The 15,756-nt window shown below is 49.9% G+C and overlaps 1 protein-coding gene across 2 annotated transcripts in view; it reads left to right on the forward strand.

The window, feature by feature from the left end:
- Positions 1 to 15,756, forward strand: part of NSMF (NMDA receptor synaptonuclear signaling and neuronal migration factor) — a 52,609-nt gene that overhangs the window by 27,330 nt on the left and 9,523 nt on the right. For both annotated transcript variants that reach the window (XM_064523615.1, XM_064523616.1), the window contains 7 exons: positions 5,534 to 5,586; positions 7,653 to 7,742; positions 9,449 to 9,570; positions 11,718 to 11,801; positions 12,958 to 12,991; positions 13,568 to 13,638; positions 14,768 to 14,847. In XM_064523615.1, coding sequence (XP_064379685.1) covers positions 5,534 to 5,586; positions 7,653 to 7,742; positions 9,449 to 9,570; positions 11,718 to 11,801; positions 12,958 to 12,991; positions 13,568 to 13,638; positions 14,768 to 14,847 — 534 coding nt within the window. The remainder of the gene's footprint in view (positions 1 to 5,533; positions 5,587 to 7,652; positions 7,743 to 9,448; positions 9,571 to 11,717; positions 11,802 to 12,957; positions 12,992 to 13,567; positions 13,639 to 14,767; positions 14,848 to 15,756) is intronic.

Raw genomic sequence — 15,756 nt, forward strand, 5'->3', positions numbered from 1 at the left:
GTGGCCTGTGGCAGGGCTACAGGGCTTAGAGCTACAGGAAGCCAAAGCCAGGTTGTTGGTTTGGGGAAATGTGCCCTAAGGAGGCCCTTGAGGAGCACAGCTCCCTTAGTTAGCATTTCTGGAGATACTGTACTGCCTCTGGAAATCGCATAGAAACGTGTTCAGAAGTTCAGCGTGCCTCCCCGAGGCGGTTGGGATGGCTCCCCCGGGTCCCCCTGTTCTCCCAGCCTCTGCTCTGGCATGTTCAGCCCACGGTGCTTCCATCCTTCAGAGACTAGATACAGTGAGCTGACTTCCCTAGTCTTAGTCGCCTTGGTGAAGAGGCCTCCCCACTGCGGAAGGCCACGATGCTGAGCTCCTCTTGCAGCCTGAAGGGCTACGTTCAGCTGTCAGTTGTACAAATACAACTGCGTGTTCTCCAGGTCCGCATGGAGCTTAATCTGTGTCCAAGCCACATGCCAACACTGCTGCAGAGAGGACTTAGCTTGGTCAAATAGGAGTTTTGCCATTGAGAGCTGTCTAATTTAAAAAGAAGTTTTCTTCCACTCAAAAAGGAATATTTGTTCCTCTGGAGTGAGGACTCCCTCAGATTGCTGGCTGGGGCTGAGCACTAATGAATTCCTCTTCTTTTTCTTTTTCCCTGCGTTTCCTGGAATCTCTAGCATCTCGTAAGTATAATCTTCATTTTTTGTTTCCTTGTCTGTTGATGTCCTGGATAACCTCCTCTCCTCTCCTGTCTGTCATTCACTGGTGCTTTCCCTGTGCTAGGGCTATTTGTCAGCTGGCAAGAGGTTAGGTGGCTCCACTTGGTAGGCCTACGTGGATCACATTGCGGCCATCCTCATCTTCGGTATGGAGGCTCCAGTTGCTAGCATGCCTCTGTGCCTCTTGGTCCTGGTGTGCAGAGGTTTTGTCTGCGGTCTCCTAGGTCTGTTCCTCTGTAGTAGGGATTGATGGCTGCTCTTCCCTGTTCTTTGGGCCGTGCTCTAGCCACTCATATGCTTGCTTTAGGAACAATGGTTTCTCCAGCCACCTACTCTAGAGAGCGAGGGCCTCTGGTTTGGTGACTTTTGCCTGGTCCCTGACTCGCACGCAGTTCTGCAAGGCCTGGCTCTCCTCCTCAGTCAGCCTGACCTCTCTCTGTTGTCTGGTGAGAGCTTTCTCTCTTGTCTCTGTGTTTCATGTCCTCTCCAGTTCGAAGCTGTGTAGTTGGTTAATGGCTTAAAATGGTTTCCCAGGGCATTCAGGGGCTACGCAGAGAGGAAGAGACGGAAACGAGAGAATGATTCTGCAGCTGTTATACAGAGGTAGGGCCTATTTTCTCCCGCAGCCGTCACCCTGCCTGGTGTTGCATGGGCCCGCCGGGTGTCCTTAGTGACGCTTGATGATGTTGACCGTGGTCGTCCCTGTCTGTGTTGCTGTTCAGTAGGGACGCTAGCAGTGGCGATGGTGGAAACGTGGAGGAGAATGGTGCTAGAGTAAGCAAAGTAGCTCATCTCCATCTTCTTAAAGGAACACTGTCGAGTTTCCTTTATGCTTCCAAATATAATATACAGGATCTCTCTGTCAGGTAGAAAAACATATATGTCTAACTTAAAAATTCAGTTCCTCCCCCACGCCCCCAGCGTCTGGAATTTTGTTTGGCTGAATACAATAGCACATAAAACCTGTTAGCTAGGTTGCATCTACAAATGCACCTGTAAAAGCTGAGCCTAAGCAAAGTTAATGTCTCTAATGACCAAAACTCGATTTTTAAATATTTTTTTATTGAAGAACAGAGAAGACAGAGAAGAGGATGGGGAATGATTCCTTGTCCTGGTATTACAGAAGGTTTCTGGTTTCCCTCTGCTGGCTTCCCAAGGCATGACACATAGCCAGCGTGGTAATCAGAACTGTTCTGGTTTCTTAACTGTGCCAAGGCTTGTATATTTTGGCAGCCAACTCAGAAGGACAACACAGCATTTGTGATTCGCGTCCTTGATTAAAAACTGCCGTGATGACTTCAGCACTGTTCAAAACAAAGTGGGAGAAAAACATCAGGTTTTTGGACCTGGGAAATTGCCAGGAAGATTTTTTTTTTAGCAACTTAAGATTTTTTTCATCAATAAAGAAGAGAAATAAGAACGAAAACTAAAGACTCTTTAAATAAATAGACAGTGTATCTTTAAAAAGAAAGAGATTTCTGAGATGAGTCTTTGTTAGAAAATGGCTTGTTCCCGTGGCTTTCAAATGCAGGAGCAGGAGTCGTGTACATCAGTGACGCTGACTAGGTAGGAGAGGAGAGAGTCATGTCATCCTTGCCGAGCGGACGGCGTGTCCCTTCACCTCCTGTGGACACCGCAGGGCTGGGCACGACTGCAGAGTGGGAGCCCATCTGCGTTTATCTTGTGGCAAAGAGGAGGTAGGATTGTAATGAAGGCAAAGTCAGCGTGGGTTTCTGGCTGTGCTGTCCAAGCAGACCCTGGCCAGCCAGGAGGATTACCCTGCAGTTGCGTTTAGCTCTTTTCTCCAGGGAGCGAGGGGGCTCCCAGCCTCACCTCCATTTCGACGTCTGTCCTGCAGCCCTTTTGTGCTCTCAGGTGTTTTAGAAGTTCACTCGTTATCACGTGGCCCCTTTTGGCGCTTGGTCCTACGTGTGCGGTGCACAGGGAGGACGTTTTGCACGGCACAGCTCGTGTGCTGGTGCGATGGATGTTGCCTCGAGTGATGCCCAGTGACTTGCTGAAGCCCGTGACTCGTGCAGGCAGAAGCTGAGGAGGAGGAGGGTGTGTAGAAGGTGAGAGGCGTTGTGGGGAATTTTGCTGAGTACTGCTGGACTTCAGTAATTCTTTTGGTGTCCCTGACCTCTGTTTGGATAACGAATCAATGCGGACGGAGCTGCCAGCAGAGGGCTGGACAGAGGGAAGCGCTGAGCTGGGCTGCGCGTCTCGGAGATCCCCCGGGTGGGATGGATGTCGTGGAGGTGGCAGAGTGTCTGTGCTGCCTGGGTGGTGAGCTGGAGCCTGCTGGGAGGAGGAGGATTGTTCGGGAAAGGGAGTAATAAGGAGCCTTTATTACTATTTGTAACTTGAGTGGTGCTTATTGGATTTTTGATGGGCGAAGAGATCTCGCTAGTGATCAGATAACACCGGGTTTGCTGGGTGCAGCTGTAGGAGCCAGGCAGGGAGCCTGGGCAGGTCTGTGCAGCCCCAGCGCCCGCAGAGCAGCTTTCTGCTCCTCCAGGGCTTGCTGCATGGGCAGCGTAGAGCCACTCCTTTCATGCTAACATGCAAGCACAGAGCGGGGCCTGAGGATGATACAGCTGCAAAAAGCCCTCAGGAGGATCTAAATGACCACAGGATGCCCACAGTAAGAGGCAGTCCCAGGCTCGCACCTCTTCTCCAAAGTGCTTTTTTCTAGCTGAGCTGAGGAGAGAAAAGGACCTCTGTCTTGCTCTCCAGGGGTTCAGTGTGATGGCATCCTTGCAGAGCAGCTGGATTCCCTTGGCAACTGCTCTCAGCAGAGTTTAGAAGATTATCTAGCAAGCCGCCCCCAGCCCTTCCTCAGGGGAGGGAGCAAGCTGTCTAGGCAGCTGGGAGGAGCACTCTCCTATGGCAAAAACCCCTCCCTGTCCCCCCCCCCCCCCCCCAGCTCTGAAGAAGCACCTCTGCAAAGAGAAGAACTGAGCATTTAACAGAGAAACAGGTTTTGATCCAAAATGGCAAAAGCCCAAAGGATATAGCTGTGGCCTGGGCAATTAATATTGGTGCTTGGAGTCTGGTGTGAGCTCAGTCTCACAACGGCTCACAAAGCTTTTCATTCTGATAAGTTACAATGTAAGTTTAAAGAATGTGCTTCCTTCCCTTAGGATATTTATTTAGATTTAATGCAATGAGACAGGCCAGGATATTGGTCATTACACACCCCAGAGGGCTTTGCATGCAGAGCCAGTCCAGCATATGTTAATGGAGCATCTTGTTTTGGTTACCTCTTTAAAGAGCCAGTTGTCTGATCCACAGAAATGAATCTTTCTATATCCAAGTTCAGCTCGGATAGAGCTTTGCAAAGGATCATTAATAGCCCAAGTGCAGATGGAAATTTGTCATGGAATAATATCGCTTGCAGCCTCACTACACGCCACAGGTTTTCCTTCTTGAACTGTTGAATGTGGATTCTGATGACTGCTTGCGATCCAAGGCCAGAGGCAGAAGATGGTGTAGGTGAAGTGCTCCTCCTCTCACAAAGGTTGTATTTGGGTTGTTCTCTTTACATCAGTTAGAGATATCTGACTTGCTCCGAACAACTCAGTGTCTGTGTTGGAAGCATCTTCTATTCAAGTTAGTTTGCTTGAGTGTCTACACAGTTGTAACATGTCCTTATTCATCCCACCAATTTGTGTGTGAACCAGATGACTTGTCCTCTTCCCCTGGCTGTAGTCTCTGTTGCTTGTTGTCTGTGGCGTATGTTGTGGGGTAGGAGGGAGCCTAGGAAGTCCCCCACTCCACGCAGGCTGCTGGGGGCTCACCGATGTCCCCTGTGGGCCACACAAGCTGCAGCGCAGGGCAGAGTCACCCTAACTAAGTAGAGTTCAAGGAGGAGTGAGCTATTTTTTGCTAGTCCCCCTGCTACTCATTCCCTCTGTGCCTTCTGCTGTCCTGTTTGGTTCCTGTCCTGTTTGGTTACTGTCTGGGTGAGTAATGAGAAACTATGGGAAGCTGTGGTTCCTTATGTGCGAGGGGCTGGACAAAGAGTCGCTTTGCCTTGCTCTCTCAGGAATGGCCAGGACAGTCTATAGACCTGAGTGCGGGGCGTTGCTACATACCTGGTGCTTCCCCTCTGGTGGACTTTCCCCCGCAGCTGTATACTCTGCAGCCCCCCTGAACCCCACCCGTGAGTCTCAGCCAGGAAAGCACGTGCTGGGATGGACAGGGTTACCGGAGGCCAGGGCCATGAGGATGTGCAGCCTTGCTGAACGGTGCCATCCCAGATGGAAGAAGCTGCTTCAGTATTTCCTAACTCTTTGGCCTGGCGAGCAGCATGGGCTGCATGGTTGCTGACAGCACTGCTGGGATTTTAGCAGTTGCTGTGAACGTGTTTGGGAATGAGCAGCGCCATAGCATGGTATATGCATGATGCCTAGCAGGGCAGAGCCTGGGGGCACCCCACTTTCCGTCTGTGGAAGACAGGAGAGAGGGGAGCAGTTACTGAGCTTACCAAGAGGGAACATTGCCAACATGAGCAGCATCAGTCTCTTCAGCCCAGGTGCCTTAGTCATAGGAAAGTGGGAGCAAAGCCCAAAGCAGGCCATGAGAAGGGGAGTGCCATGTAGGACCTCACTTGCCCCCTACCAGCAGCCCGGAGAATTCGGAGAAAACAGGCACGTTCTTGACGTAACCATCCCCAGCAGTGAATAGATGCAAGCTGGGAAACTTGTCTCCAGTGTTTGGATGCCTGGAAGGAAATAAGCTGCCTTCCATTTTTTTTTCCCAAGCGCTGGGCCCAGGTATTGCTTCACATCACCTTTCTCAGAGGTTTTGTTTGGTTTTTCTTTCAGGAATTTTCGGAAGCATCTCCGCATGGTGGGGAGCCGAAGGGTTAAAGCACAAAGTAAGTGAGAAACTGCAAAATGTGGCTGTGAAAAGTTGGGGTTTGTGCCAGTGGGACACAGGGAGCCCCATGTTGTGCGCAGACATGGGTAGAAAGGACCCAGCAGTGGGCCCAAGAAAGAGTTACCCTGTTGATGCCATTTTACCTGATGAAAAGAAGGCCAGGTTGTTGCAAGTCTCCAAGGCGCACAAATTTCTGCAAGCGGCCTTTAAGGTATTTCCAAGGAACCTCTGACATGGTTGTAGGAGATCTCTGTGGCCTCAGTCCGAGGTGTGGAAGGAGGGCTGCCCATCAGCGTCTTCGTCCTGTGTGCACGCGGCTGTGGCGATCGCTGACGTAGACGCTTGCGAGGAGAACCAGAGCTGAGAGGTCAGCAGAACAAGCAAGGGCTGCCTGGCCTTTTACAGAAGCCGAAGTCCTGCCGTGGCTCCCCGAGGACAGTCAGTGCTTCATGTGCTACAAGAACGTTCTCTTCTCTTCCCCTGTCCCAGCATCATCTCTTCTCCACAGCAGGACCTGGGGGGAAGGTTGCCCAGGGAGATGAGAGGAAGGTGGAGGGGAGAAAGAAGAGGAACATGCAGAGAGAAGAGATCGGAGCACGGGGGGGGAAATATGGGAGCGTTATGCTTCACTGGAGAAAAAGTCAGCTCTTGACCCTGGAAAATGTCAGTTCTCTTTCCCTGAGGAAGGCTTCGGAGGTTGGTTGGGCAGCTCCCTTATTGCTGCGACCTGCCCAGGGCTGAGAGCAGTGTAATCAGCTCCTGAGTAATGAGAATTCTTCCAGAAGAGGAAACAGCTTGTTCTTCCCTCCCCAGCCAGCCATCATGCAAGGACTGCCCAGGGCAAAGTGTTGCCGAGTTGGATTTGCATTCTTTCCTCTCCTTTCTCATATGCTTTGGGAAGTTGATAGTAAACAGCATTGTCCTTTTAAGTGTCTTTATTGGCATCTGAGTTAGCACCGCCTGAAGTCAACAGGGCCCACCTCCCCCAGAGCTGTCTGGAAGTTCAGGCATGTCTCTCTGCCTTGGTAACTCTCGGGTCATGTTTTCAAAGCATTCTTCGTGTGCATATTAGCTAAATGCCTGGTTTTAAATGAAAGCTGAGGATGGAGAACACCCGAAGAGCTTTCTATGTGATTTGTCCCCCTGGAGAGTACAGCCACACTTGGACACACTGCAGCAGAGGACAGGTTGCCTTTCAGCTCTTGTAACGCAGATCTGCAGTGATTTCTTGTGCTGCTGACATGCCATGCCATTACTAGATATTACAGCAAGCTTCGTCTGTCTGCTACCAGAAATAGGTATTAGTGGCTATAAGTTGCTGTTAATCTAATGGCTCTCACACATACTTGCCAAGTTAGACGCCATGGTTGGCAGTTCCCAGGCATTTGTCAATGGGGCAGCCAGCTGGGGCAGAGCTCCCTGGATTCTGCTTGGGAAAAGCCATCACAAAAAATACATCTCTGGGGGGAAGAAAAGGGGGAGAAAAATTGCTCACAATATTCCTGGCAAGCAAAAACTGAAGGAATTCTTCTTCTGCAGCAAAATTTAGGAACCGTGAGCTTTCCAGAGGCCTTTCTGTTCAGTCCAGCTCTGATTGAAGTATCACTAAAACATGAAAAGAGTGCCCAAAAACAGATGTGAAGGGAGAACTGACTGGACAACTGCTGCCTTTTTCTGGTCACATATGTGTCATTAGGTATTGAGTACATCTTCCTGTGAGGCCTTTGAGTCAGAGCATTTACACTGAGACACTGGAATAGCCTTGATTATATTGAGCTGTGAGCAGTGTGCACTTAAGGAGAGACCATCAAATGTCGTCCTTTTTCTGTGTTACCTACTCCACAATGGCCCTGCTCAGAAAGTGGGCACTTTGTGTGCTACTGTCTGGAAGATAGACCCTTGTTTTGCTGTTTGGAAAGGAGTCGTATTTGGCAAGTGGAAGAACAAGCACAGGGGAGATTGTGATGTTTAGCTTTGATGGAAACCTACTGGATGTTTTGTTTTGCTGGCAGCATCAGAGGTGGCTTTGGAGTCTGTTAATGTCATGCTTTGGTTTTATCCTAGCATTTGCCGAACGGCGTGAGAGGAGCTTCAGCAGGTCCTGGAGTGACCCGACTCCCATCAAAGCTGATTCCTTCCATGACTCTCGAGAAAGTGAGTTCTGAGTCAATTGAGCTTCCTCCTGTGGCCAAACCCTCCAGCTGAGGCGTTGACTGGAGTCCCACTGGAGTAGTTTCTCTGTGTCCTTTTTCCCCACCTGTGATCCTTTAGTTTTTTTATGAGATCTGAGGAAATAGCACTCCAGGTATATGCACATGTTCATCTGTGTGTACCTGTATTTACATATAGATGCGCTTGTGCTCTAACCTCATGTTATTGTGCAGTTGCCAAAGGACACCCAGTGGTACAGCTCTCTTATGGCCATCTATTCCCGTCATACCTTATTTGCTTGAGATCAAACACCTTATCTGGAAATACTGGCACACACCAGTCCAGGCTGCATTCACCGTAGCGGGGCTAACCTGCCCAGCTTCCCATGCAAGAGCCTTTTCTGAGCTCTTTCCTAGGCTGTAGTAGCTCTGAGCACAGCTGCGGTGCTCCATGAGGTGTAGCTTTGATTTCCTGCCTGTGCTTGCTGCACAGATGATGGCTGGGGCAATCTGATCTCTGTGTGGGCTGCTAGGAATTCCTCCAGGAATCCCCAGTGATGCTACAATTTTCTGTGTGCAGGGACTGAGATGCTGTTGTGTTAATTTGCAGGAGGAAATGCCAGCATCTTCCCACTGTCTTTTTGTAAAGCGAATGGCTGTTTACTTGTCTACCCAGATCTTATTGAATTCCTCCAGGCTTGTGCCCTAAAGTCCTCTAGGGACTTTGTGGATATGAGTTTGCCCATGTTGAAGTGGGTTATATCGTAAATGAATTTCACTAATGAAACGTACTGACCTTTCAGGTAAGCACAAGGTTCAGCTCTCCTATCTATAGAGGACACCGCACCAGGTTGTAGGGGAGCTGTATGAAAGGCCAGGTTCAAAACATGACCCGATTGTTCCTTTGCAGTCTGATTCCTCCCCGCTCCCTCAGCTAACTCAGAGGCGAATGGAAAAGACATGGTTCAGACAGGCGTGATCTGTGCTCCAGGCCCTGCCCAGTGACATTTGGACATCCCAAAAGGCACTAATAGAGACATCTCAGTTTTCTTCCTCAGTCCCTGGCTTCAGGGAAGCATCCTTTCTATTTTTAACTTTTAACAGTCAATTATATTCCTTCCAGATGCCTTTTTTTCCCCCTAGGAAGCGTTGAAGGCCAACAGGTAAGTTGGAGAGCAGATTCAAGTATACTGTTGCATTACTACTGTGTTTACTATGGCTGTCATACTCTGGAAATTCTCTGCCAGGATCAGCTTGACTAACAAGATGGAGCTTCTTTAAAGCCACTCAGAGGATGTAGTCAGAGCAGTAATTATTACAAGGAGACCAGCTTTGAAGTCTTGGGTCCTTTGCTCATTGACTTGGCAATGCTAAAATGTAGACAGCTTTTTACATTTCATCCCCTTCTCTATTTCTGAAATGACAGGGGGATTGTTATGAATTAGCATTTGAAAGCTACAAGTGGTGATCATGAGAGTGATGAAAATGTTACGTGATATGTGATATCAGGCTCTGTCTGTGTACTCTTACTTGTTAAGACTGTTTGTTTAGAGATGCCAGCCTTGAAGTGTGGTGTCTGTCACTCTGTAGGAAAGGAGGTCACAAGTCTCACGGCTTGTGGTACATCTTGCAATGTAGCTGCCAGACAAAGAGGATCGAGTGGCAAAGGCAAGCTGTGCTGCCCTTGTAATGCACGCTGTGTTCTGGCAGGCCATGACCTTCAGGATTCCTGTGGCACTTTGGATGGTGACTTTGACTTGAACTGGGAAGCAGAAAAGGAGCTTGAAGCCATGGCGTGTGACGGAGAAGACTTTATTCCACCAAAAATAATGGTGAGGGTTTCCAACTCAGGTACCTTTATCTGCTCAGACCCTGTCCATCTTTTCACAGCTGCTAATTTTAGGGTGTTTATGGGGAAGAGATAGGTCTTTTGGTTACCTGTAGGTGTGTACGAGGGTCACTCGGAGATCAGCAAAGACACGACATGGTCTTCAGCATCTGTTGTCACTGGGGAGAAGGTATTGAAAGAAAACAAAAAGTGGAAAGACCTGTAGTCCAACCCCCATTGAGACCAGGACTGTCACCAACACTGGATCAGATCAGCATGAATTTTGACGACCCCTGACGATGGAGGCCTGAGCCTAAAGTCCCATCAATCTCTCTCTCTGGCTGTTGTTACTCCTCTGTTTTTTTCTGGAGCCGTGTGTCGTCTTTGGAGATGCTTTCTGCTCTTTTATCATTCCTAGGTGCTAGGTTTGCCCCTGTGCTCCCCCCTGCTCTATGTGGCCCTTCAGACAGGACCAGGTTCTGGCACACCCCTTCTTTGGAGAAATGCACAAGTAATCAGCAAAAATGGAGCCTTAACCTTCCAGCTTGGTTTCTGGGCAGCACTGCCACTTGGGCAATGCTGTGTGTGAACAGGTTGGGCTAAGACTTGGGGGAGTGAGGGACATGGAGACAAGTCTGCTTTTATACTTTACAAAGGAGTTTTTTTCCAGAGTCTGAGCAGAAAAATGGAAATTTGAGGCCAAATTGACATCTTGTATGCAATTGCTACCATGTAAATTTGGGGAGGACTTAAGAGCCATGCTTGGCATAAAATCCCACGGTTACTTGGAGCAGAAAGAAAGCTTAGAGTCTGTCATCTGTTTCCATAAAATTCACATGAGCTGAAGGCCAAGAGGAGGTTGGTCCCTGAGCAGGCACCTTGGCAGCATTTGGGGCAGGTGCAGAACTGCTGGGTTCAGACTAGCCTCTCTGCCGTTGCTGCTCCCTTAGCTCTTATGTGCCTGGTGCCCTCAGCACAGCCTGGATGGACACCAGCAGCCTGGGAGCAGCAGTTGGTGAAGCCACGGCAGAGTCCAGCAGGGACCCTTCAGAGAGTGACCAAGCTGAGAACACGCAGTGCTGTCACCAGCATTGCCATGGACACATCCACACGAGCAGGAAACGAGGCCCCTGTCTCCCTCTGGTTATCAAGTCTTGCTTGGCTTGAAACTTTAGTTGGTCAGTGAGAAGAGGATGAGCCATGGCTTGTGTGTGAGGTCAGTGAGAAAGGGTAGGATACCCACTGGTTCATTCTGCAGATAAACAAACTGCTTTCAGCAGCTTTATTCTTCCAGAAGAAAGAGTGGCTTGTGAATACCATGGCTGCTCATCCCTAGCAGGGCTAGAGACAGCCCTGCACCTGGGATGAAATGTTGTGCAGGGCTCCTTTGGCTGTATTTGCACTGTCCTGGTGTGACCACATCTATGTACGTGTGCTGCCCATGAGTACGTGTTCCCAGGCTGTCTGAGCAGTCTCAGCCCTGAAGTGCTCTCAGGGCTGGTAGCGGGCCCTTCTCCTCGAGCTCTCACCTTGGTAGAGCTGGCCGAATGCTGCAGCCAGGTTTGCCAGGCAGCTCGCATCTGCCTGGCATCCTACCGCTGTGCTCAGAGCTGTGCCTGATACCAGTTTATCCCTTGGCAACTGCTTTGTCCAGCGCTGGCTGGTTCCTGCTCAGGCACGCTGCCACCCCACCGCCAACATGCAGAGCGTGCCAGTTTGCCCAGGTCTCTGCAGCCGGCGTCACAGACCCTCACGCAGAGAGAGGCTGAACAGAAAATGATCTTTACTGGGATACAGCCATCCGCTGGGATGCCCAGGTTGTTCCATCCTCTGTGCACACCCGCCTCCCCTTTACAGACCAATGTTGTCTCAGCTTCCCCCAGACTCGGTCGTGCCCCTCGGGCAGAGCTGTGTGCTCGGTTGCTGGGGGCTGGAGAGACTGTGACATGTGTGGGGTAGTTGGCAGGCCCGGGGTGCTCTGTGGTGGTCCAGAGTCTCAGTGGACCTTCCGTAGGGATGCAGATAGGCTGGATTAGCTGCTGGTTTGGGTAACATCTGGGAGCGACTGAACAGGGTGCTGTTGTCTTGGCCTTTGTGCTTCTGTCCAGGCTCTACTGCTCCTCCTCACCCTGGTGCACTTGTTTCTTCCAGCTCATTTCTTCCAAGGTGCCCAAAGCTGAATATGTCCCAACGATCATCCGCAGGGACGACCCTTCCATCATCCCCATTCTCTATGTAAGTATTTCTCTTCTGCTGCATCTGGGAGCATGGGAGCTGTCTCCTTACGGTGATTTATTCTGCCCCTATCCCCAGCTCCTGGTAGGGTGATTCTGAAACACTGATGTGATTTGGAAAAGCTGGCAGGAAAGGGCCAGGGGTGTTTTGGGCCCAGATTGGGATTGTTGGGGCAGCTCTGTGCGGGCTCAGGTCTAGGTGGAAGGGCAAGGTGGAGTGAAGACTGCACATGTGGGCTGCCAGACTGTGCAGACACAGCCAGGTGGTGTGGGAAGGTGAACAAGGGAAAGTAGGGCAAGCCTGAGCACATAGGCAGAGCTGTGTGTTGCCAGGCTCAGGATTCCTCCTTATGCTCATCCTTAGACCGTGCAGGGCCACAGTACTCTGCAGTGGAGCATGGACTGATCCATGTGTACACTGGTGCATCCCTGCCAGTCATGAATTTAACTTTGATTTTCACACAGGTCTCGCTAGAAGTCTTGCCTGAGCAGGTATCCGAAACACCAGCAGGGAGTCATGGGTCTCTTTTCCTCATTGCTTAATATTCACTTAATTTGAAAGGGAAGGGTTGGACTGCCCAGAAAACTCGGCCTCAAGAAAACTTGGGCATCTAGCTTTGTTGCCTCTCTCTTCCTTGGAGAGTTGTACTGTTGTCATGGTGACCCTGCTGATCCAGGTGTGACCAGGTCTCTACAGCCGGTGTCACAGGCCCTCACACAGGGAGTGTCTGACTGCTGTGCCAGAGGCAGATGTGTTGAGAGTGTGGCTGTTTGTTGGCCAGCGTGGGCATGTGTAAAGCCATAGGCTGGCTACAAAACCTGGACCAAGGGGCAAGTACACACTGCTGATGCTGTCTATATCTGATGGTATTTGTGTTGGACCTGTGTCCCCCTCATCAGTCTGTAGGATTCATCTCCAGGCCTTCAGATGGACTTGGTCTTCACGGACCATTCAGTCTTCAGCTTCTCTAGTATGACAGGTTTTAGGGCGGTAATTCCTGCGATGTGCCTGGAGGTCATCAGTAGGTTTGATTGTGCTCCAAAGCCTGTTTCCCTGGGAATGTGACGGTGTGCTGTGTTAGAGACATCTCTGTAGGTAGTATGGAAGCTGGCGTAGTGGCAGTTAGTCTTGATAAACTTTCTCTGTTCATTTCCAGGACCACGAACACGCCACCTTTGATGACATCCTAGGTATGTGAGTGTTGCTTCCTTTTTTCTTAACGTCTGCCCATTGCAAATGTAACAGAGCAGTATGTTAATGTCAGTCCGCTGCCCTGTTTCTCAGCTGCCGTTCACAAAGGGGTTTTATCAACCCAGTGACATCTGACAGTCAGTCAGCTGCTGTTGGATATGCTGCAGTAATAAAACTTCACTTTTGTAGTGCATTTTCTATGTCCGTGCTCCCAGTTTATGAAGGGGAAACTGAGGCACAGGGCAGCAAAGGGAGCTGTTCAGTGCATCTAGTAGGTGAGTGAAAGTATTAACAGAGGGACATCTGAGTCTGGTCCAGTGCTGTGATCACTAGAAAGCACTGTCTGGTGCTGCACCTTACCTGCTCTGTGGTTTTTCTGCTGTGGTTTTGTGCTTCTCACAGCATGAAAGCAAAGGGTTTGCTTTGACATCCGTGAGAATGTGGATGCTGAGCACCTCTCACAGCTCACCCCCTGCCTTCAGGACTAAGCACTAGTGAGAAGAAATAAGACCTATTCTGCAAGACCGATTTTTAACTTCCTCCATGGCTCATCTTTCCCAACATGTTTTTTGCAGAGGAAATAGAGAAGAAACTCAACATTTATCGGAAAGGCTGCAAGATCTGGAAGATGCTAATATTTTGCCAGGTACCTGATAGCTGTTAAGCCCTCGGGATGTTTGTTACAAATTTGTGTCTGTCAGGGAAAATTAAATGGAGGAACTGATCTTCCAAAGCCAGGTTCTGTTAAAGTAACCACATGTTTACAACTACCACTTCTCATTTCCCCAGACAGTGAGCGGTCTCAAGCTGCTGTGAAGGCAGCAAATCAAATTTGATTTAGCGTAGCCAACTTCAGGGTTTGGCTGCTTCTCAGCTGCTTTCAAGGAAACCTGGGCAAACTAACATTAGAGTGGATCTCAAGTATTTGCGATGTGATGGTCATATGATGTTTCATATGATGTTTCATACAGCTTCACTATGACACTGACCGTGGTGGATGCTGTGGATCAGACCAGCGATGGCACAGCTTGGAGCCGTGGTGGAGGCCAGCATACTGCTGGAGAGGGGTCAGGGCTGGCTTGAGCTGTGGGGTGGGACAGGCCCTGCTACATCTGGTGCTTGCCTGGGGATTTCCTTTGCAAGTCTCTGGTTCTGGAGGGTGGCCAGCTCTGGACTCCCCCAGCAGCAGTGCAGGGAACCTTGAAATGAGAAGTTGGGAAGCTCTCCTAACTTGAACTTCCTCCCAAATGCCTAATGCTGCAAAACAGTTTGCAGTTCACTGACCTGGAGATTGCAACTCTTAATTTTCCCGATGATGTGCTGGATCTTGTTATTCTTTTAACCACCATATCTCGGTTCTTCTGCAGCAACAACTTGCCTGCTTATCCCTGCTTTGCTCAGCTTCTTGTCTGCCCACCACGGCAAGTCCCCTAACATCCCCAAATGAAAGGGACTTTATTTGGTTTTCCCTATTATGCTCCAGCCACCACAGTGAAGATTTTTTTTTGTCTATTATTGTGTTCTACTAGAGTGAGGTGAGTTGTATAATAGTAAAAACCAGAGAATCCAACCCACAACACAACTGTGAATATTTCCCTGGCTAAGGGCTGGAGTGTGTGTGCCGTGGAGGTTGCAGAAGCCATGCCAGCCTGGCGTGTCCGTCCTGCTCCCTTGTGGTGCTTCTGGGTATGGCTGTGCCCAACAAGAAACGCATCCAGAGTCTGTTTCTTTGGGGCCTGTGCAAGGTAGTTTGCATCTGTCTCTTTTTCTTGCAGGGAGGTCCTGGTCACTTATACTTGTTAAAGAACAAAGTTGCCACCTTCGCCAAAGTGGAGAAGGAGGAAGATATGATCCTGTGAGTGGCTTTGTTACACTGCACACTTGTGTAGCATTTTTGTAATCTATTTATTTAACATTTGTAGCAGATGGCCCACCAGGAGAGGTGGAGGGAGCTGGGCTGGCTGCATCTGGGGAAGAGGAGACCAATGGGGGGATCCAACAGCAGATCACAACTCCTTGAAGAGGAGTTACAGAGACAGTGGAATGAAGCTCATCCAGGGTGATGCAGCCCTGGGACAGGTCACCAGAAACCTGGGGGCTCTCCAGCCTTGGAGGCTGTTGAGACTTAGCTAGACAAAGCCATGATCAACATGATGTAGTGCTGGCGACTATCCTGCCCTGAGCTGGAGGTTGGCCTAGAGACCTCCAGAGGTCCCTCCCACCAAACACTTCCATGACTGTGGTTTTTTTGCTAACCCTTGGGTAGAGGGGCACTGGCAGTTTCATGCTTTTATCTGCTGTTTAGTGTCTCTCTGGGCTTTCAGCTATAGACTCTCAAAAGAGGGAAAAAAGGTTTCTCTCCTAACAAAGGCTTTGCTGACCACCCAGATACTTGCTCTGTTGTCCTGCTGGAGATTTCCTTCCTGCAGCAGAAACCAGAACATGCGCTCATGCCTCTGTTGCTCTGACGTGGCTGAGGCAGCATTTCTAAGCAGGCGACTAGTGGCAGAAATCCAGACTGTTCCCCCTTCAGCTGTCTGGTAACTGCCCTTCTAAAGGCAGGGGGAACTGGAATCTGCCTCTGCAAAGCCTGCTCAAAGTCCAGCATGTTACCGTAAACCGCTGATGGGGGGAGGGAGGGTTTTAACTAGCATGCCAGCCTGTGACCTGGGGTGGCTGAGGCAATTCTGCTTCTCCTTGCAGAGAGTTAAACTTTGCCTGTTTTGCTGTCTGCTTGCTTGTGCTGGCTCACATTTACTTGGCT

Source organism: Dromaius novaehollandiae, chromosome 20 (genome assembly GCF_036370855.1).
Source record: "Dromaius novaehollandiae isolate bDroNov1 chromosome 20, bDroNov1.hap1, whole genome shotgun sequence".
Classification (NCBI taxonomy): domain Eukaryota; kingdom Metazoa; phylum Chordata; class Aves; order Casuariiformes; family Dromaiidae; genus Dromaius; species Dromaius novaehollandiae.